This window comes from Microtus oregoni, unplaced genomic scaffold (assembly GCF_018167655.1).
Source record: "Microtus oregoni isolate MIOR12 unplaced genomic scaffold, Mior012 000048F_ref0000485, whole genome shotgun sequence".
In the NCBI taxonomy this organism is placed as follows: domain Eukaryota; kingdom Metazoa; phylum Chordata; class Mammalia; order Rodentia; family Cricetidae; genus Microtus; species Microtus oregoni.
The window spans coordinates 13177012-13199669 of NW_024543222.1; the positions used below are offsets into that span (position 1 = coordinate 13177012).

The 22658-nt window shown below is 48.0% G+C and overlaps 1 protein-coding gene across 2 annotated transcripts in view; it reads left to right on the forward strand.

Annotated features, from left to right (window-relative positions):
* Positions 1–22658, forward strand: part of Pecam1 (platelet and endothelial cell adhesion molecule 1) — a 58587-nt gene that overhangs the window by 23468 nt on the left and 12461 nt on the right. The window contains exons 6-14 of one of the 2 annotated variants that reach the window (XM_041635822.1): positions 1580–1828; positions 4448–4723; positions 7045–7320; positions 8056–8163; positions 9494–9521; positions 10902–10975; positions 12870–12920; positions 14384–14446; positions 20870–20926. In XM_041635822.1, the coding sequence (XP_041491756.1) occupies positions 1580–1828; positions 4448–4723; positions 7045–7320; positions 8056–8163; positions 9494–9521; positions 10902–10975; positions 12870–12920; positions 14384–14446; positions 20870–20926 (1182 nt within the window). The remainder of the gene's footprint in view (positions 1–1579; positions 1829–4447; positions 4724–7044; positions 7321–8055; positions 8164–9493; positions 9522–10901; positions 10976–12869; positions 12921–14383; positions 14447–20869; positions 20927–22658) is intronic. The other variant, XM_041635823.1, reaches the window with a different exon arrangement.

Genomic DNA, 22658 nt, shown 5'->3' on the forward strand with positions numbered 1-22658 from the left:
CTGTGTTCAGCTGCTAGAATGTTAGCTGCCGACGGTCTCTTCACTCTTGTGCACAGTGTTATATCCTTCACTCCCAGCCCAGTAGGAATGTAGCACTATTGTTAGACGGAGGACCGGGCTGAGCCCTGTGTTAAAGTGTTTCCGAGGACAAGGTCAGCTCTTCTCAGTTCTCCATTGAGATTATTCATTCATCCGCGCATTCCTCCATTCACTCAGTAACTTCCTCCAAACCCCTAAGGTCTGGTCACGCAGTCACAGCGACTGTCCCCAAGCCTCACAGGTAGGCAGGTTGTCAACTGGCCAATGGAGGGATTAGCCTACTATAGTAGCTCCTCCTGTTGTAGGGTGTGATGTCATGGCCTAGCAATTTAATGAGCTATTTATTAATTTATTTATGAGACATCCTCATCATGTAGCCCTGGAGCTCTCTCTCTGTAGACAAGGCTTGCTTAGAACTCAGAGATCTGCCTTCCTCTGCCCCCTGAATGCTGGGATCAAAGGCGTGCTCCATCACGTCCAGTGTGGATCATATTGATAATGATAAATATTTGGAGTGCCCTTGTTAAGGTATTTTGGGGGGGGGCGGGTTGAGATAGTGTTTCTTAGTGTAGCCTTGGCTGAAGGCTTACATTCTTTTGCTAGAGAAGAAAACTATCAACTTACCACTGATACATTTGTATGCTGGGCCGGGTTGGTTTTTTTTTTTTTTTTGTTTTTATTTTGTTGTTTGGTTTTCGAGACAGGGTTTCTCTATGGCTTTGGAGCCTGTCCTGGAACTAGCTCTTGTAGACCAGGCTGGCCTCGAACTCACAGAGATCCTCCTGCCTCTGCCTCCCAAGTACTGGGATTAAAGGCATGTGCCACCACCACCTGGCTGGCTGAGCTGGGTTTTAAGAATGGAGAGAGCTAGCAGGTTTTGCCTTTGAAGAGTTCAGATACAAACAGGCCAGCTACGGCGGTTTCTTCTAGCCATAATGAACTTCCAAATGCTAATATACTTCCTCTTTAGTCATCTGCCTAGGACAACATCCTTCTAGGCCTGATCCCTTAATTTCCCCCAAGGTGAAGTTCAGTTTCCTCTCTGTGGGCGCTGCTGCAGACAGCGTCCCTGAACTGAGCATTAGGTGGAAGTTCTTTGAAGCTGGACTCTCTGGTCAGCACTGTTATCTCCCCGATGCCCAGCAAAGGGTCTTCCCTGCAGTCAATACTTGTGGAAGCCAGGACTTGTGTGCACAGCTGTACTCCAACACATGGCAGGCGGAGTTAGGAGGATCAGATGTTCAGGGTCATCCCTGGCTACTTAGTTAGTCCAAGGCCAACCTCGGCTGATTGAGACCACGTCTCAATACATGAATGGACAAATGGATGAGTGAATCCCCATAGACTGAGAGGCAAGAAGAGCCTGCAGTGAGATCTCAGGTTCAGAGTGAGGCCTGGCTCTGTAAAGCCACGCCCATCAGGTGCTTGAGGAGCAGGCAGGTAGGAGTTAATTCCCCTGAAAGCACTGAACCACAGCGTCTCCAGGTGGGGGATGGGGGTGGTAACCAACACATCTCCCTCCTTCCCACTTGTTCTTCAGAGCTGTTTCCCAAGCCGAAGCTGAAAATCCCCTCCAGGTATCTGGACCAAGGGAAAAGTTTGGATCTGTTTTGCTCTGTCCCGGGGACACCTTCAGCCAACTTCAGCATCCAGAAGGAAGCAATGGTCTTGTCTCGGGACCAGAATTTCAGCAAGATTGCCGAGGAGAGGGACAGCGGGATGTACCGCTGTACTGCAGGCATCGGCAAAGTGGTCAAGAACAGTGAACCGGAACTGATAAAAGTGTGTGGTGAGTGTGTTCCCAGCATCTCAAATACATGATGGCTGAGTAGGAGCAAGGAGCCAGTGGCCAGCTGTCCCCAGTGTGGTTTCAAAGGCTGACCAGGTTCAGGCAGGTGGAGAATTCCATCAAGGGCCAACAAAATGGCTTATTGGGTAAAGGTGCTTGCTGCCAAGCCTGATGACCTGAGTTCAATCCCTGTGACCCACAACGTGTCCATATTCATTCTGTATGTGTGTATGTGCACACTGGCGTGTCCATATGCATGATCACACATGTGTGTGCATACACACACACAAATAAATAAATGTAAAAAAAGTTAAGGAAAAAGACTGGTGGGAAAGGAGAGTCGACAAAACAAGTGCGCATCCCTGGAGAACAGAAGAGAAGTAGGCTCGACCAAGTTAAGGGCTGTTGTGACAGCTGCTGTCATGGTCTTGGAATTGGGAGGATTCTGGCTTTGGAAGTGGGCACTCACTCTTAGGTCAGGGAGAAAAACACATCCATACCCTGACTGTCCAGAGGGTACAGTGTAGAGCCAGACTGCTCGGACTTCTGTGTACATATAAGACCTGTTTAGGAGGCATAGTAGCAAAAATACAAAAAAGAAAAAAGTACACACGTATAGTATAGTATAGCATAGCATAGCATAGCATAGCATAGCAGTACACACGTATAGTATAGTATGGTATAGTATGGTATAGTGTGGTATAGTGTAGTGTAGTATAGTAGTACATACCTATGGTATGGTATGGTATGGTATAGTATAGTATAGTATAGTATAGCAGTACACACGTATAGTATAGTATGGTATAGTATGGTATAGTGTGGTATAGTGTAGTGTAGTATAGTAGTACATACCTATGGTATGGTATGGTATGGTATAGTACTATACTATACTATAGTATATATAGCAGTACACGTATAGTATAGTATAGTATAGTGTAGTATAGTAGTACACACCTATGGTATGGTATGGTATAGTATAGTATAGTAGTACACACCTATGGTATGGTATGGTATGGTATGGTATAGTATAGTATAGTATAGTATAGTAGTACACACCTATGGTATGGTATGGTATGGTATGGTATGGTATAGTATAGTGTAGTATAGTAGTACACACCTATGGTATGGTATGGTATAGTATAGTATAGTATAGTAGTACACACCTATGGTATGGTATGGTATGGTATAGTATAGTATAGTATAGTAGTACACACCTATGGTATGGTATGGTATGGTATAGTATAGTATAGTAGTACACACCTATGGTGTGGTGTGGTATGGTATGGTATGGTATAGTATAGTAGTACACACCTATGGTATGGTATGGTATAGTATAGTATAGTATAGTATAGTAGTACACACCTATAATTCTGACACCTAGGTTGAGACTAAGATTGCTGTGAGTTCAAGACCAGCCTGGACTATATAGCAAGGGCCTGTCTCAATCCTCTCTGACACCCAACATAAAAGACCTTGTATTTAAAGAAGAAGATGAACCTTTAATTCTAGCCCTCAGGAAGCAGAGGCAGGAGGACCTCTTGAGTTCAAGGCCAGCCTGGTCTACAGAGTTCCAGGACAGACAGGGCTGCTGTTACACAGAGAAACCCTGCCAAAAAAAAAAGAGCAGAAGTCTCTAGGTGGATGTTGGTGAGGCAGGCAGGCAGAATTGCTGCAAACCTGAGGGCAGACTCTTGTGTCAAAAAATAAACACACAAGGGGTCTGGAAAGATTACTCGGTGTTTGTGGGTACTTGCTGCTCTTGCAGGGGACCCGGGTTCAGTTCCCAGCACCCACGTCATGCACAAGCCGTCACACCTGGCTGGTGGACCTACAGGCAGGCAGGTGCCGCCACACCCAGCTGGTGGACCTCTGTTCTCCTATTCTTTCTTTCTCCTCATTCTCTCCCATTTCTTATTCCCATCCTCCTTTTGAGACAGGATAGGGGTACACTCTGTAACCCAAGCGAGCCTCAAACTTGTAATCTCCCTGCCTACCCTCCCAGGTGTGGGATGCTCCACCACACCCGGCTATTACATCATTATTATACTTAAAGAAATTAGGTTATTTTAAAATTGTTTTTGATCTTTTTTTTTTTTTTTTTTTTTTTTTTTTTCGAGACAGGGTTTCTCCGTAGCTTTTGGTTCCTGTCCTGGAACTAGCTCTTGTAGACCAGGCTGGCCTCGAACTCCCAGAGATCCGCCTGCCTCTGCCTCCCGAGTGCTGGGATTAAAGGCGTGCGCCACCACCGCCCGGCTGTTTTTGATCTTTTTAACACAGGGTCTCACTATGTAGCCCTGGCTGGCCTCAAGCTCACAAGTCTCTTCCTGCCTCTACTGCCCTAGTGTTGGGAGTTGAACTTGAGACCTTACCCATGCTAGGCAAATGCCCTACCACTGGGCTGCATTCCCATCTGTCTACAACAGTTCATTTTTTCCCTTGTTACCAAACTCACTCACATAGATGAGCATTGCTTGGCTGCCTTCTAGGAGCCCCTTAGTGATAAATAAGGCAGGCCGGCAGGCATTTGAACTCATGATCTTGATGGAGAAAGCCAAGGCCAGGTCCTAGGCTGGGTTGTTGTTTCTGTTTTATTTGGATTGTTTTTCTCTGTTGTTCTAGAAACGCTCTCTAAGCCTAAGATTTTCCACAATGCCGAGGCCGAGCTCATCAAAGGACATGCCATAACCATCAGCTGCCAGTCAATAAATGGAACAGCGCCTGTCACTTACAACCTTCTAAAAGCCACAGTCTTCGTCCAGACTCGCACGATGTCCTCCAGTCTCCCGGCCACCTTCGTAGATGAGCCCACCAAAGACGTGGAATACCAGTGCATGGCAGATAATTGCCATTCTCATCCTGCGCTGTACAGCGAGATCCTGAGCGTCAAGGTCATAGGTAAGCCACTGTGCCAGGAGGACCTAGAGTGGGGCTTTAGCAGGGCAGAAGGTTTGGAGTCAATTAGGGATTCTGGGGACAACGGGGATGGTACCTGTGCACCCCACATGGCAGATCGAAGCAGAGCCAAGCCCCAGCAAGTGTATCTAGGAAATGTCTGGGGGCTCTTGTCATCGCTGTTGTGATACCTTTTGACCTTTCAAGTGACAGTTGGATCCCTTGCGAAGGGAAGGTGCCTGCACTTGAGGAGTGACTGACACCGCCTGTTTGGGCTCCTTTGTTCTTTGCGCCTTTTCAGGTGAAAAGAGAGCCACTCCCAAGAGCTACAGGCCAGAACTCTTTTCTGCCGTTGACCTTGGTGAAGCATCTGGGTCACACAGGAAGCCTGTAGCAGTCAGAGTTGCAGACCATTGGCTCATGGGAATCGCTTGGGATTCTCACCGTGCTCTTGGGATGGAGATCTTTCCCTCAGTGTCTTGACTTGTGCCCTTGAGTGGCCTTTGTAGTGCCATTGCCTGCCTTGCTCTGAATCCCATTGGTAGACACTTTGCCAGCCTTCTTCTTCTGTCACTTGTCAACTTTTGTTTAACAAGTCTGTGTCATCAACACGCCGTGTATAAACACACAGTCTACATGTGCTGGAGTGGGCAAGCGCTGTCCACAGGAGAGGAGCAGTGGGAGAGGTAGTCAGGCCTGTAATCCTAGCAAATTATCCCCAGTAACATCTGTAAATCATAGTAAAATAGCATATGAGAGTCATCATAGCTTTGCCCTTGGATCTGCAATGAAGTCACTAAGACTTAGAGAAAATACATGTTTTTTTGCAGAAAATTTCAAAGACAGTTAACTTCTTTTGTGTCTAGAATTAATTTTTAAGCTTTTTAAGTGGATTTTAGTTGGCCAACTTGGGCGCCAATCTGTTGCAGGGGGGAGCCACTTGTTGGTTCCCAGCCGCCTGACAAGCTTAGACGCAAAATAATCACACAGAAATTGTATTAATTAAATTACTGCTTGGACCATTAGCTTTAACTTCTTATCGGCTAACTCTTACATCTTAATTTAACCCATTTTTATTAATCTGTATATCGCTACATGGCAGTGGCTTACTGGCAAAGACTCAGCATGTCTGACTCTGGCGGCCACTCCACTGCTTCTCTCTGACTCTGCCCTTCTTCCTCCCAGCATTCAGCCTAGTTTTCCCTGCCTACCTAAGTTCTGCCTTGCTATTGGTCCAAAACAGTTTGTTTGTTCACTAATGGTAATCAAAGCACACAGAAGGGAGTCCCACATCACATAGTGGATGGTGGGCGGATGGTGGGCTTGGGATTTGAACCCAGGTCTGGCTCCTGATTCCACTAATCCCTTGTGCTTCCCTGTGGGAAGGGCTGTCAGGTTTGGCAATGTGCTCAGTCTGTCTGTCTCCGTGTGGGACCACCACCATCCCAGAGCTGATACTTGGTTTCCTTCAGATCTCATCAGCCTTTGTGCTCAGAGAGGTGACTCACTTCTGTCTGCTGGCCAGTCCATTGTCACTAGCAGAGAAGGTGACCTGGGATGGTAACATAGAGCCAGAATCTGAAGGGTTAAGAATGCTACCAAGGGAAGGGGACACAGTGGGGGGTACAGTGAATTTGGCTCTCTGAGTCTCCAGGTGGGAATTCCGGGAAGCTGTCTGGACAGGAAGCTTCTATTTAGGTTTCCATGCTCAGAAGTAAAAGCTGAGTGTGGAGGTGAAACCCAAGAGTGGAGATGGAGGGGCCAGAGAGATGGGGCTTAGCAGGAGGAAGTACCTGCCCAGCCTGACGACCTGAGTTCAACCCCCAGGCCCCCACATGGTGGAAGGAAATAGTTTCACAAGTTGTTCTCTGGTGTTCACACACACTATGGCATGTGCACTCCTGTGCAAAGAATAAACAGGTCGAAATGTTACTTTTTTTTAGAAGAGTAGAGTTGGAAGAATGAGGACTAACTTTCCAGAAAGCCCTTATTTCATCATCAAAACAAGTAGTAAGGGAGAAGGTAACGGAGGAGAGTCAGCTTCGGAGACAGCAAGACTAGTGAAGCCATGTCAACAGGAGGAGCTGGGCGACTCAAGTCCTAGGCTGGGAGAAAAGTGGACAAGGAGAAGTGGTTTTTCCATGTTCCTTCTCCACGTTCAATTCCCTCCCCCCCCCCCTTAGGTTCTCTGTGACTGGGACTTCCTATGTCTCTATGTTGCGCTTTAGCCTGGAATATGAGATCCTTTTGTTCCCATCTCCCAAGTTCTGGGCTCTTGCCTCTGCCCTTCTCTGCTCAGGACTAATCCTTTGCTTGCTTTCCAGCCCCGGTGAATGAAGTCATGCTTTCTATCCTGTCAAGTAACGAGGTGCAGTCTGGGGATCAAATGGTACTTCAGTGCTCCGCGAAAGAGGGAACTGGCCCAATCACGTTTAAGTTTTTCAAAGAGAAAGAGAACAGACCCTTCCACGAAACCATCCTGAATGAAACTAAAGCGTTTTGGATTGAGAAACAAGCTAGCAGGAAGCAGGAGGGACATTACTATTGCATGGCCTCCAACAGAGCCAACGTTGCAAAAAGCAGCTCTATAATGGTCAGAGGTGAGTCCAGGCCTCACCAGCAAGGTGCGGTACAGGGGCCTCCAAGGGGCTGAACGCATACACGCGCCTTGTAAAAGGGAAAGGAGTAGAGACTAGTTCATTTGAGTGAAGGCAAAGAGACCAGTGTCTCGCCAGGTGTGATGGCACATGCCTTTAATCCCAGCATTCTGGAAGCAGAAGCAGATGTATCTCGGTGAGTTTGAGACCAGCCTTGGCTACAAATCAAGCTCCAGGACAGCCTGACTTGTTACACAGAGAAACCCGGTCTTGGGAGAGAAAGAGAGGGAAAGCAATGACTGATCAGTTACAGTTGGCAGAAGCCTGCTCATACAAGCTGGAGTGGAAAAGGAGATGATTAAGGAACTGAAAATATTTTATCCAGTTCCAAGTATCTGACAGAAAGACACCAAATGTCCATCCATGAACTAATTGTATCCAAACACAGGCATGTTTATAGGAGCCTAGCTGTGTGCTTGACTAGGAGAGTTCTATAGAGACGGAGGAGGATGGAAAGACACCCCAAAGGGAGCAGCATCTTAGGGAAACTGGCTTGGTACCTTCTTGAAGACTATAGCTGACCTTGGCTTCTAGCAGAAAGCCCTATCTCTGCAGGCAGACCCCAAAGCAAGACATGTTTACGTGGACTGCAAAGTTGGGTCTGTGTTGCTGCTTAAATCTGCCGTTATTTCTTGCTGAGAGAAGAAAAACGTGTGTTTTCTTCTCCCTCAATTCCAGTCTTTCTTGCTCCGTGGAAGAAGGGGCTCATTGCCGTGGTTGTCATTGGAGTGATCATCGCCACCTTGATAGTTGCGGCCAAATGCTACTTCCTGAGGAAAGTCAGAGGTGAGCACCTGTCCACAGGTCATTCTCTCCAGGAAACTGGCCATGGCTGAGAGGCGTCCTGGAGGAGACTGGGGAGGCACCCACAAAGTCTCCTTCTTGGGATCTTACTTTGGTAATTCAAGGTTCTGGCTTTGGTGGGCGTAAAGCTTTTGCTCCTCATGAAAGTGGGTGCTTATCTAGCTGGGCAAGCCAACTGGCGGGAGTGTGGTGGCATGTCTAATGTAGTCAGAAGAAACTATTTCTTGGAGTGTGCTGCGGGGTGGGGAATGCACACGCATACACACACAAGCACACACACACACACTCACACCGTGTACCTCCCAGATAATCTTCTAGTTACTGCCATGATCTTGTACCATGTATGTTTGTGGGAACTAAGAACACCAGCTAGCACGTAGGAATTGAGTCTAGCCCAGGCTAAAGGAAAATGACACACAATACCAGTGTATTCTGGGGGACCGGGGTTGGGGTGGTGAACAGAATGATGGGAGAGATGGGTTCTTAGGAGTCTCTGGTGCTGCTGTCTGGGCTGGGAGAGCAGATGGGACAGGGAGGGGTCTTCGGTCTTTTTTGAGGTAGGAAAATTGCCGCTCCTTTGGAAACAGACAGACCTCAAAGAGACCTCTTCCCAAGGCTGACCTGACTTTGGTCTCAGGTCAGGTTGGACCTCAAAGCACAGGAACTGGCTTAGGGTTTGCCTTTTGCAATCATCTCGAGTCAAAGCAATAGCTTCCTGCTTCTCACGGAATCTGGGTCCTGTACCCGGTCTTGGTCACGTGCTATGAACTAAAATTGCTTCTGGCTTAAGCAAAATACATATGAAGAAACTAAGTAAGGTCTCTTGTACAGCCAAGGGAAGGGGCGGGGGATGGAGCTCAGTGATGGTAGCATTTTGCAGTGCTGGGACGCATTCTCAGCTGCATGAAAATAAGCAAGCAAAAGTTTCCAGGGGACGCTGCTCACCCCTCCTTTCCACTCATTGTGAATATGTTTGATTTCATCTGGAGCTTTCTCTCTTTTTCTCGCTCCTAACCCATCGACTCCCTTACCTTAGGCTAACCTCAATTGAGCTGAGGGTGCCCTTGAACTTCAGATCCTCTGCCTCCACTTCTGGAATTCTGGGATCATGGGCAAGCACGCAGTTTTTGTGGGGCTGGGGACTGAGCCCATGATTTGTGCATGCTTGGTAAACATTCTACCAGCTGAGCTACACCCCCAGCTTCTCTTTCCCCTTCGTTTTTATGGGTATTCAGTCTTTAAGAGAGTCAAGGGCGAGATTGCTACTGTCCAAAATTGTACTGACCTAGATTTTCCTTTCATTTTTTTAAAGCCAAGCAGAAACCCGTGGAGATGTCCAGGTCAGTGTCTTTGTAAAGGGCAGGAGGGCTGCTTCGTGGGCAGGGCTGAATTTGTCCGCAGGCACAGTCTGATCGTAAGGAAATTGTTGGCGATTCTTGGCAAACTCATCATGAACAAGGGCCTTCATTATGATGTGTGTGTGTTTCTTTTCTTTTTTCTTTTTTTTTTTTTTTTTTTTTTTGTTTTTCGAGACAGGGTTTCACTGTGGCTTTGGAGCCTGTCCTGAAACTAGCTCTGTAGACCAGGCTGGTCTCGAACTCACAGAGATCCGCCTGCCTCTGCCTCCCAAGTGCTGGGATTAAAGGCGTGCGCCACCAAGACAGGGTTTTTCCGTAGCTTTTTGGTTCCTGTCCTGGAACTAGCTGGAACTAGACCAGGCTGACCTCGAACTCACAGAGATCTGCCTGCCTCTGCCTCCCGAGTGCTGGGATTAAAGGCCTGCGCCACCACCACCCGGCGTGTGTTTCTGTTTGTCTGAATTAGTGGAAGATGGCCTACATTACATACTTAGGATAGCAGAATTAGTCTTTTTGGTTTGTTTGGTTTTTTGAGACAGGATTTCTCTATTTTCTGTGTGGCCTTGGCTGTCCCGGAACTTAATCTATAGACCAAACTGGCCTTGAACTCACAGAGATCAACTTGCCTCTGCTTCCTGAGTGCTGGGATTAAAGGCATGCACTACTATCTACCACCTGGCAAGAACTGGTCTATTTAAAAAGAAATATTTTACCATGCTGGAGAGATGGCTTAGCCTCTGCAGGTAACCATACACTGTGCACATGTACATACCACACACAAATACACACACACACCTAAAAATAATAAAAATTTTTAAATGTTTTTTAAAAAACATTTTGTGGGGGCTGGAGAGATGGCTCAGAGGTTAAGAGCATTGCCTGCTCTTCCAAAGGTCCTGAGTTCAATTCCCAGCAACCACATGGTGGCTCACAACCATCTGTAATGGGGTCTGGTGCCCTCTTCTGGCCTGCAGGCATACACATAGACAGAATATTGTATACATAATAAATAAATAAATAAAAATAAATAAATAAATAAAAAACATTTTGTTTTTATTTTGAAACATGATCTCACATAGCCAGACTGGCCTTAAATTCCTGACCCTCTTGCCTCTACCTCCCAAGGGCTAGGATTACAAGCATGTAATCCTAGGATTATATGACAAGCTTTTTGTGGCTGACCTCAAACTCATAGTCATTCTCCTGCCTCAGCCCTCCCAGTGTTGAGATTACCAGTGTATAATGGGCATATTCTTCTTGTTTTCTTCTCTTGATCTTCCTTTGGTGGTTTTGTTGCTTTGGGGGAACAGTGAAAAATGTTAATATCTATTTTTCTCTTTTCTTTTTGATTTTCATGTGAAGGCCAGCGGCTCCACTTTTGAACTCCAACAGTGAGAAGGCTTCTGACCCCAATGTGGAAGCCAACAGTCATTACGGTAAAGCCAAGGCTTCCTGTGCAAAGACTTTTACCAACTCAGAGTGGATGTGGTCGAGGCAGAAGGGAAGCTGTGGCTTCAAGCAGTGGCACCTAGCTCATCCGCTATTGGAAGATAAGCTAACAGAAACCGAGACTGAGAAGGACGGTTCTTTTTTCACCCTTCTATGCGTCATTTCTTGGGAATGAAAAATGGGAACTAATTGTAATGCTGTTGCCTCCAAAGACTGAATTGCCCTGAAGTTTTCAGACTGCCCTTGTGAGGCAGAAACCAAGTGTCAAATTGAATTGCTGGGAACACATCTCTAACGGGATTTCCACCGCTTCTCTTCACTCTGCCACAGAGAGAAACCAAGGGAAACACTCTGCTCTTTGCAGAGGCGTTTTGGGGAAGTGCTGAGATACCACCCCACCCCTGAGACAGGGTTGCTCTGTGTAACAGTCCTGGATGTCCTGGGACTCACTCTGTAGACCATGTTAGCCTGGAAAGCACAGAGATCCACCTGCCTCTGCCTCCTGAGGGCTGGGGTTAACGTTGTGCACCCAGCTTGGGACATCATCCTCACGCAGACTTCAGTTGAGTGAGGCTGCCCCTGTGGGTCTGTGGGAAAGTCACTCAGAGCCAGGAGCAGTGACTCACGCTAACATTCCAACACTTGACTGAGACATCAGGAGGATCACTACGAGGCCAACTTGGTCTACACAGTGAGTTCCAAGCCAATTAGGGCTACATATCAAGACCTTGTCTCAAAACACAAGCAATAAAAAACCCCAAACCAACTATTTAAATAATGATAATACTAACTAGTTCATCCACACGTTAGAGAACCATGTGCTCTTGAAGAATAGTATTTATAATATCTATAAGAATTTTTAATGATTTGTTTTTATTGTATGCATATTTGTGTTTTGCTTTCACATATGTCTGTGTGAGGGTGTGGGATCCCCTGGAACTGGAGTCACAGACAGTTATAAGCTGCCATGTGGGTGCTGGGAATTGAACCCCAGTCCTCTGGAAGAGCAGTCAGGACTCTTAACTGCTGAGCCATCTCTTTAGTCCCATATATAGATTTTTTTTTTAAAGCAAAAAGTGTGCTATAATGTTTGCTTGCTTTTATAGTGCTGGGCATGAGCCAAAGCCTCACACAGTCCAGGCAAGGGCGTTACCACCCACCAAGCTCCACACTTTGTTTTGTCTGTGCCCACTGAGGTGAAAATCTAGAGATACTATTGCTTCTTTAAACCATTACTCTCGTCAGCCCAGTTTCCTAAGTGCAGAGCGTTAGTTAGCCATCAGCTTTGGCGTTTGCTGTTGGTGACTGGCCCTTTCTAGAAGGAAGCTTAATTTTTAATTTTCTTACAGCAAACCATTCTGACTTCCAAATAACTCTCAACAAAAGTGCCGCATATCAGCCCTGCATTCTGCCCTGCATTCTGCCCTGCATTGAAAGGGTCAAACCACAGTTAGGAAAAAAACCGCGTAGTGGAGAGACATGCTTAGGAAAAGACCACACAGTGGAGAGACCCAGCACCCAGAGGCAAGGGTGTTTGTCATTTGTATTGAAGCTGGGCAGTTGTGGCGCATGCCTTTAATCCCAGCACTTGGGAGGCAGAGGCAGGTGGATCTCTGCAAGTTCGAGGCCAGCCTGGTCTACAGAGTGAGTTCCAGGACAACCAGGGTTACACAAAACAACCCTGTCTTGAAATCCTTCTCCCTCCCCCCACCAAAAAAGGTGGAGAGGAATAGTGAAAGGTGTCAACTTCCAGCCTCCACACACAGGAAGAGCACAAAGGTGCACGCGCACACACACACACACACACACACACACGCACATGCGCTCGTTACCGGAAACTCATTTCCACTGCCCCTCACTGTGAATGTTGTTTTCCACCAGGTTATGACGATGTTGGAAACGATGCAATGAAACCCATCAATCAAAATAAAGGTAATTATTTAAACGCTTTATTAGAAACTTTCACATTAAAAAATATTCACAAACAGCTGTGTGTGGTGGGTGCACACCTGTAATCCCAGCACTCCGGAGACAGAGGCGGGTGGATCTCTGTGGGTTCAAAGCCAGCCAGGGATATATAGTGAGTAGTAATAAATACCCACAGGAAAAGACAACTTAAACTCTGAGGTGACTGGACCCATGTGTGGTAAAGTATAGTGTTTCCTGTGGCAGGCTAGCCGGTGTTCTGAATGGTAATGCCTCCTGAGCCAAGTGGAAATGAGCTGTTGTATCTTAAAAACCAAACAAAAACCCAATAGCAACAACTTCTGGCACACATAGGAGCAAGTTTCTCTTAGGTGACTGAGGTGGAGTTCTTTAAGATTTTTTAAGACATCAACGGTTTGCTTCTACCTCAAGCTTAGTTGGCTTAAATCATTTTCTTAAAGGTGTTTTCTCGTTCATGCTGCTCTCATGAGGACTGAAACTCCCTACCTGCTTCTGGCTATTCTAGTCTTTTTGGCTATTCAACCTCTTTTAGCTGCTAGCAAGAGTCCCCTATTCTGGGGCTGGCGAGATGGCTCAGAGGATAAGAGCACTGGCTCCTCTTCCAGAGGTCCTGAGTTCTGTTCCCAGCAACCACATGGTGGCTCACAACCATCTGTAATGAGATCTGGTGCTCTCTTCTGGCCCACAGGGATACATGCAGGCAGAAAATTGTATATAAAATAAATAAATTCTTTAAAAAAAAGATTCCCCCATAAAACCAAAACAACACCAGGAATGACTTAACGCCTTTAATTACCAGCGCTCAGGAGACTGAAGCAGGAAGACAGATATTCAAGGCTAACCCTGGCTATCTAGCAAGTTCTAGCTGCCCTAGGATATACCTGACCCTGTCTCAAAAAACAACAACGGGCTGGAGAGACAACTTGTGGTTAAAAGCACTGACTGCCCTGTCAGAGGACCCAGCTTCAGCTCATACACGGTACCCCTAGTCCCAGAGCACCTGACCTCATCTTCTGGTCTCCTTGGGTACCAGACACAAACCACAGCGGCAGCAATAGCTTGAGTTGACAACAAAGTCATTTCCTGGCTGTTTCTCCCCATGGAGCCCGGAGGTTTCATTACCCCGAATGCTTAATATTCTTAGAACGCTCAAATGCTCCCACAACGCGCAAATCCTTTGCCATGTCCTTGAGACTGGTGGGTGTTACCTGTGAGGGTCTGTTCCAGGCTGTTTTCCAGACCTGTTAACCTGGTGGATGTCTTCTCACACTATTGAAACCTTGGCAGAGGTTCCGTCCACACTCAGGTACTAGGAGTCAGAGAGGCTGTGGCGTCTGCTGCCTGGACCAGTGCAGGGCTACCTGGAAGGAAGGTCCCTAGCGCTGTTTGTTTAATTCCTCCAGAGGAGATGCAGCCTACACTCACGGTGTTGTGGTTCCTTTGAACAGACCCTCAGACCATGGATGTGGAGTACACGGAAGTGGAGGTGTCCTCCCCTGAGTCTCACGAAGGTAAGCATACTCACCAAGTGAGTCAAGCCCACATGAGGCTCTGGGTTTGGATGTAGAAACCACAGGGGGGTGCTGTGCAGTCAGAACTGTCAGAAGGGAGGTGTCTACAGACCTACTAGATGCCCCTGTCTTAGTTAGGGTTTCTATTGCTGTGAAGAGACACCCTGATCCTGGCATCTCTTATAAAGGGAAACATTTAACTGGGCTGGCTTACAGTTCAGAGGTTTAGACCATTGTCATTATGGTCAGAAGCATGGCAACATGCAGGCAGACATGGTGCTTGAGTAGGAGCTGAGAGTCCTACATCTTGATCCTCAGGCAACAGGAAATAAGACACCAGGTGTAGCTTGAGCATAGGAAACTTCAAAGCCCACCTCCATGGTAACACACTTCCTCCAACAAGGCCTTACCTCCTAATAATGCCACCCTCTATGGGCTTATCCGGGCCATTACAACTGGCCTTGGGCACTCACGGGGTGCTGGGCAGGCACTAAGAGTTAAGCAGCTTCTTTCTCAGGAAGAGTCTTTGGGGGGAGCCCCTCTCCCCCTCGCAGGGAGGCCAGCCTCTGCCTAGATGCACTGTGTTCCTAGAACAGTTGCCTGTGTGGACCAAATGCTGTGTCAATCAACTGCATGTCTCAAATAGGGAATGCAGGCCTGGAGGAATGGCTCAGTGGCTAAGAGCATATATTATTCTCCCAGAAGACTTGAGTTTGGTTTCCAGCACTCATATCCGGTGACTCACAACCACCTGTAACTCCAGCTGCAGGGGTTCCAGGGCTCTCTGCAAGTCTCTGTAGGTTCCTCACTCAGATTTGCACAGAGCACCCCCCAAACTCCCAACTCTCCCCACCCCCACATAATAATAAAATAGGGACAGTGTATATGTTACATACCTTGTTGCTGTGACCAAACACCTAACAAGACCTTTAAGGAAGAAAGGGTTTATCTCACCTTACCATTGGAGGAGATGCTGTTCTTCACATCAGGGAGGGCATGCTGGAAGAGCCTGTGGCAGGTTTTCACACTGAGTCCCAGGAGAGCGAAGGAATGAGCACTGGGTGTCAGGTAGCTTTGTCCTTTTACGCAGCCTGGAACCCCTGCCCCTGACATAGTGCCAGTCCAATTACCCTAATGTAGAAACTCCGCCACAGTCATGCCAAGTTTCCGTGGCGAGTCTAAATCTAGTCAAATTAGCTTGAAGATAACCCATCCTAGAAGACTTTCCTTTTCAGAGGGACTCTTGGGCAAAGCATGAGCCCCTCTCTCAGTGTGGCATCGGGTCTGTGTCTCGGCTTTTTTGTTGGGTGTGTGGTTCACTCAAGGGCAAACTGCCTGTAAGTCCCATCTCTGATTCAGCACTGGGAGACTGACGTACAGTAGGTGGGTCACAGCAAACACCGGAACATGGATCTCAGCAGTTTGGGGCCTCAGAAAATACATCTCCCAATCTTCCTCCACCTTAGCCCACCCTTGGACTCCTGCATGCTTCAAAGGAACTGGCCATCCCAAGCCTTCCGGCCCCTGGGGGATGTTCCCTGGACTGTTGCCATCTGTCTTCCTTTGTGTTGAGGCTAAGGCTGTGTGCTGGGTTCTCAGCCAAGCAGACCTGGGCTGTTTTCCAGACTGGGCCTGCCAATCACTAGCCGGAGTCACATGGTGATGGCATCCTGAGGCTCCCTCTTGCTCAATGATTTAGGAGGAGTTCTGGAATTTTCCTTCCTACGCTTGCTGGGCATGGTTCTAGGTAGCACGTTAGTAGGCATGTGTGTGAACTTTCCCATCAGGGGGCGTTTCCTGTGTTACACGGCCCCCATGTTGTACCATTGGCCTCTTTCCCATGGTCTCTAGTCAGAACTGCCCCCAGAGGTGTACGCCGCAGATCTTAGCTTTATGGGACCTGTGGCATCCGTGTGCTGACTAGACCTGAGGGGTGGGAACGTGAAAATCCTGTGGTTCTCGTCTGGTAACCAATAGAAGGTAGCGGTCACTGTGTAAGACACAAAGGAATGGGTGGTCCCTCCCTGGAGGAAGCATAGCCGAGTGGGAGCAGGGGATACTGAAGAGTAGATAATGTCAGGTGATCAGAAGTGTGGGGAATGGGTGGAGTGGAGTACAGGAGATGCGAAAGCGGACAGACGTCTCCCCGGCCTTTTCTGGGTCATGCAAGAGGGTCTCTTTGAGAGCCATAATTTAAGCAAGGCTGGAGGTTGTAAGGAAGGGTGGGTTTAGGAAGACCCAGAGCATAGGAAAGGCAGTTTTGGCGGTCAGAGCTAGCTCATTTATTTTGATCTGAAAGGGGAGCTGGCTGTGGTGGTGCATACCCACACATAATCCCAAAACTTGTGTTGTGACATCAGAGGATCATGCATTCAAGGCCAGCCTAGACTACACGAGACCCTGTCTTAAAAGTATCTGAAAGCCTGGGTGATGGTGGCTCACACCTTTGGAGACAGAGGCAGGTGGAGCTCTGTGAGTTCGAGGCCAGCCTGGTCTACAGAGTGAGTTCCAGGACAGTCAGGGCTACACAAAGAAACCCTGTCTTGGGAAAAAAGGAAATTATCCAAGAAGCTCATGTGTCTGCAGTGATAAAAAGGGGATGGATGAAGTCAGGAGGACAGGATGGTGGCAGGAACACAGGCCAAGGGTGTCAGAGTCCAACTCTAAAAGGCTAGGGGATTGTTTTGGAAGGCTTTAGGCTGGGAAATGGCTGGTTCTAAGTAAATAAATATCCTTAGGGGATGGGGAGAAAGCCCAGTGGAGAAAACCCTTACCTTTCCAGTGTTTGGGTCTTGAGAAGCACACATAAACACTGAGTGGGCGTGGTAACCCTCTGTGATCCCAGGATTCCTCAGGAAGCACACAGAGGCTTCCCAGAACAAGCTGGCTAGCGAGACCAGCTGTGTCAGCATCTGGCTTCAATGAGTATGGTAAAGAACTATTTTTTTAATTAAAAATAGATTTTTTTTTTTTTTTGGATTTTTCGAGAGAGGGTTTCTCCGTAGCTTTTGGTTCCTGTCCTGGAACTAGCTCTTGTAGACCAGGCTGGCCTCGAACTCACAGAGATCCGCCTGCCTCTGCCTCCCGAGTCCTGGGATTAAAGGCGTGCGCCACCACCGCCTGGCTAGATTTTTTTCATATACTATATTTTAATCAAGGTTATTCTTCCTCCCCAAACTCTTCAAAGATGCTCAATCTTCCAACCCACCCAAATTCACACCCTTTTCCCCTCTCATTATAAAACAGTCATCTTTAAAAAAAAAAAAGTACCTGGATGGTGGTGGCATGCATCTTTAATCCCAGCACTCTGGAGGCAGAGGCAGGCAGATCTCTGTGAGTTCAAAGCCAGCCTGGTCTACAACTACAGCTAGTTCCAGGACGGGCTCCAAAGCTACAGAGAAATCCTGTCTCGAAAAACCAAAAAGAAAAAAAATGTAAGATGCAATACAATACAATAAAACAAACACACCAGAATAGGACAACACACACAGACTCAGAGATACACATAGAAGTCCATGAAGACACAGAGGGCTATTGAGGAAGATTCCCAGTGTCAACTTCAGATCTCCATAGATCGCCCCAACACATGTACCCCCCCCCACACACACATACATACATGCACACCACAGATACATATGTCTATAAAAACAAACTCAGGACAGCAAGGAAAAGGTTTAAAGTAGAACAAGAATGGAAGTAGAGATAAGTGTGCTGTCGCCATGCAAGAGATGAAGTGGGGTTAGGGGAAGGGTGGGCAAAGGGCAGGCCATGGATGGAGTCTCCGTGTGTTTTTGAGACGGATCGCAGCCCTTTACCCAGCACAGAGCAGCCAGGACGCCCATGTTACTTGCTGGAGTAACCGCGTGGACTGGATGACTGCGGTGTTTGAGGATGGGTCTAGTTTGCCTAGGTTAAATCTGGGGAGTCTGAGTAGACTGTGATAGCTGAAACTGGAGTTGCTGGTCCAGCCTGGGCTTGGAGCAGAAGTCAGGATTGTAGGTGAGGGGAAGGCTAGCATGAGGGCAGGATGGCCCACAGAGCCTTCCTTTCTCTTCATGACCCCCATACTCGCAGGGAGCACCCCAGCGGATGGGGAGGAGTGCCGCAGAGGGCATGGGGGACCAACCCCCTGCTCTCTGTTTGTGTGGAAGATCCCGAAGTCCCTGTCACCCTGCAGTCTGGCACCAGGCTTTTTCAGTTCTCCCACAGAGGTCCTGGTCCTGGGTAGAATTCTGAAGGCTGTACCTGGTACCTGGGGAATTTGGGTTTTAACCGGGGGGGGGGGGGGGGGGGGGGGGGGGGGGGGGGGGGGGGGGGGGGGGGGGGGGGGGGGGCTGGAAAGAGAAGGACGCACCAATCCCCTAAGGAAAGGCTTAATTTCCCTTTCATTGGGAATGTGGCCTTGTATCTGGTGTTCTTTGCTTTCTTGAGGATGTGGAGGGATTAAATGGAGGAAGTGTGGCAGTTCCTAGAATAGGGTGGGACAGTGACAATTGCCTCCGGCTTCCAATCCCAGGCTCTGCAGCTGTCTCTTGCAACCGAGCTGTCGGTCACATTTCTCAGCTTGCACAAGTTGCTGTGTGTTCAGTTGGGGTTCTGAGGAACTTCTAGAATAAAGGTCATTCGGGTGGGAAGGGAGAACTAACTTTGGGGGACACATGTTGTAATTTATTTGTCCCAGCCTCCTTGTCGCACAAGGGTGGTGAGGAACTCAAGTCTGAACCCCTGGTGCTGGCCCCTGGTCCCCTCCCTAGCAAGGGACAAGGGCATTACTAGGTGAAGAAAGGGTTTTGTGATTTCAAGGCCAGAGATGACTAAATGAGATCTCAAGATCGCCCATCCTTCACAGTTGGTTGGAGCAGGTTAGGACCGCAGCCAGCTCTAACCCTGCCTGGCAGCTAACCAAGTGGGATGGGGTTGGAGGAGGGCGGGAAGGAACTCATTAAATCCCAGTTTGCTGTCTGTTTGCTTGGAGGCTAATTGCTGGGAAAACCCCATGACGTAGGAGCCATCTCCTCTTTCTCTGTTAACACGGAGAAAAACAGAAACCAGAATAGAGTCCCATCAGGAAACGCCTCTGACAGCAGAGACAAACACCCTGTGTTGGCCTGGGTTAGTCATTAGCAGGCAGGCAGCTGCTGCCACGGGGACAGAGGAGAAGGAAGGACCATGAGCAGCTACACCCTGCCTCCCCCTCCCCCTAGTACCACCACCACACCGAGCTGGGCAAAACCAGGGGCAACCATAGACCGTGAATGCAGCTCCACCTAGGAGTGGAAGCCACCCCTGGTGCCCTGACTGGCTTGAGTTAGGCACAGACTGAAGCAGCTGAGGTCCAGAGAGTATTAGAGCATCCCCAAGAAGACCAGAGAGGTGTTCTGGCTGCCCAGGCATGCTTGAGGACAGTGGAGTTCACAAGATATCCAGACTACCCCCACCCAAGTTTGGCTGCCCAGCCCTCCCGTTCCCCGTTCATCCCTTTCCTGTCCTACCTCCATGGTTGGATAGGGCAGAAGACCTGGCCATCCCTCTCATAGACAACATTTTACAGAGGTTATTACCACAGTGTTTCTTTTAGGTTTGGGAGGGGGGCACACATGTCCCTGAGCACATGCAGAGGCCGAGGAGGGATGTCAGATGTCTGTCACTTGCCACCACCTTATTCTTTTTTTTTTTTTTCTTTTTTTTGGTTTTTTCGAGACAGGGTTTCTCTGTGGTTTTGGAGCCTGTCCTGGAACTAGCTCTTGTAGACCAGGCTGGTCTCAAACTCACAGAGATCCGCCTGCCTCTGCCTCCCAAGTGCTGGGATTAAAGGCGTGCGCCACCACCGCCCGGCCACCACCTTATTCTTTTGAGACAGGATCTCCCAGTGACCCTGGATCTAGGCTGGCATCTAGCAAGTCCCAGCAATTCTCTTACCTCTGCCCTTAAAATTGCTGAGGTTACAGCTACCTGTAACTCTGCCCCAGATTTTTATGGAGTGCTGGGGATTCGAACTCAGATTCTTATGCTTGTATAGCAAGTATTCTTATCCACTGAGCCATCCCCCCCCCCCAAGCCCTGTGGTATTTGTTTGTTGTTTCTTTGTTTGTGCTGGGGCTTAAACCCAGGGCCCGTACACGCTGAGCCACCTGTGAGTGCACACAACCCCTGCCTGTGTCTGCACATCCTGTGAATGTATTTCAATATGAAACAAAGAGGTAGCCTTGTCTTCTGTTCTGAAAGGGTCTAACCCAGAGATTTATGACCCGTTGACCTACTTTCAGTCTCAGGGAAGATTAGGTCGGGATATTCTGAAGTTGGAGAATGGCATGTTTTGTGATACTTCTGGGCAGGGGCCCTGTTGGGTGATGGGTAGGTTCAGCAGTGGGCTGGCCTGGGTCCCAGAGGTAGCTACTGACCTGTGCCTGGTCCCTTTTTCAGCTCTGGGAACGAGATCCACAGAGACGGTGTACAGTGAGATCCGGAAGGTCGACCCTAGTGAGTGAGGGGCCCCTGATTTTCGGGGTGGGAGGGTCCACGCTAGAATCATTGATGGGGCTCTGAGAGTGTCCAGGGGAATAAAGCCCAGAAGGTCACCAACTCTTAGGGCTTGACTCTTTCCCTCCTACTACCTTTAAGAAGACAAAGGTACAGACAGTCTAAGACACTTGCCCAAGGTCACCAAAAACAGGCCTCTAGATTCCTTTACTAGTGGCTTTGTCTTTGGTTGGTGGGGAAGGGGCTGGAAGAATAATAGTTTGGCCCTTTATTCTTCTAAGACAAGACAGACCAACAAGTGATAAACAAACTGGGTTCATTAACATGCAGAAGGAATCTCAACAAGGAATGACTCAAAAAGGAGATTAGAGGGTAGGGATTTATGCAGCTGCTTAATAAAGAAAATTAACATGTAAAGAAACAACAAGATGTGGAGCGTGGTGCTCCAGGCCTGTAATTCCAGCACAGGGGAAGGAGAGGCTGGAATTTCAAAAATGTAGGTCACTGTTGCCTACATATCAGGTTCTAAAATAGTCAGGACTATATAAAAGCTGTCTTCAAAAGATGGAGGGAAGGAAAAGGAAAAAGAGAGAGAGGAAAGAATAGGGACTGGAGAGACCACTCGACCGTTAAGAACACTGGTTGCTCCTGCAGAAGATGGGCTTTGGTTTCTAGCACATAGATGGAGGCTCACGGCCTTTTTTAAGTCTAGTTCTGAGGGATCCGACACTCTCTTCTGGCCTCCAGAGGCACCAGGAATGCACATAGTACACAGACATGCAGGCAAAACATCCATACATGTAAAGTTTTTCAAAAATTAATTTAAAAAGAAAAGGAAAGAAAATGAGATAGACAAGAAAAATAAAACAGAGCTTTAGTCTTTCAAGGAAAGCAGACTATAAGAAGGTAGTTATCTGGGGCAAACCATCCTTCTGCCCCTGCCTCCCAAGTGTTGGGATTAAAGGCATGAGCCACCACCACCGGGCTTTGCCTTTCTTATAGAACCCAGAACTACCTGCCTAGGGTTGACACCACCCACAGTTGGGCTGGGTTCCCCACATCAAGCATTAATCAAGAAAGTGCTTACCTATAGGTAATCTAATGGAAGTGTTTTCTTGGCCGAGAGTCCCTCTTCCCAAATGCTCTAGCTTGTGCCAAGTTGATATAAAACTAACCAACATAGTCACCTTGTCTGTAAAATGAGGGATGGACTAGATTTTAGGTTCTCAATATTTGTTAAAACTCAGATTTCCCAGTCCACTCTCAGCTCTGAATATTTGAGTCCTTTAAGTGGAAGAATTTGCATTTCTAACCACACAGGGCTGGCCTGGGGACTTAGAGTGCCAGTCTGTGGGTGTTGTTGTTATGCCACACAGGTCTTGCTCCTTGGGTTTCTCTTCTTCCCCAAGCATCCTGGAGTGATGAGCCAGGCATGCTGAGAGAGAAATTCAGAAACACCGTGTATCCGCAGGGGGGTAACATGGAAGGGAAGTGGGATGTGGGCAGCCTGTAGCTGGCTGGTGTGGGGCTGGGTCTTAGCAGACATTCCCCCCACACACACATACCAGGGCTGGGTCTTAGCAGACACCCCCCTCCCCCTCACCCATTCCTTGCTGTCTTCCAACCAGTGACTGTTTTGGGAAATGGCTCATAGGGCGTAGTTTTGGCTCTTAAAACCCTTTTCCCCTGAGAAATTCAAAGGAAGGCCACTCCCCTAGATAAGAAGAAGGGC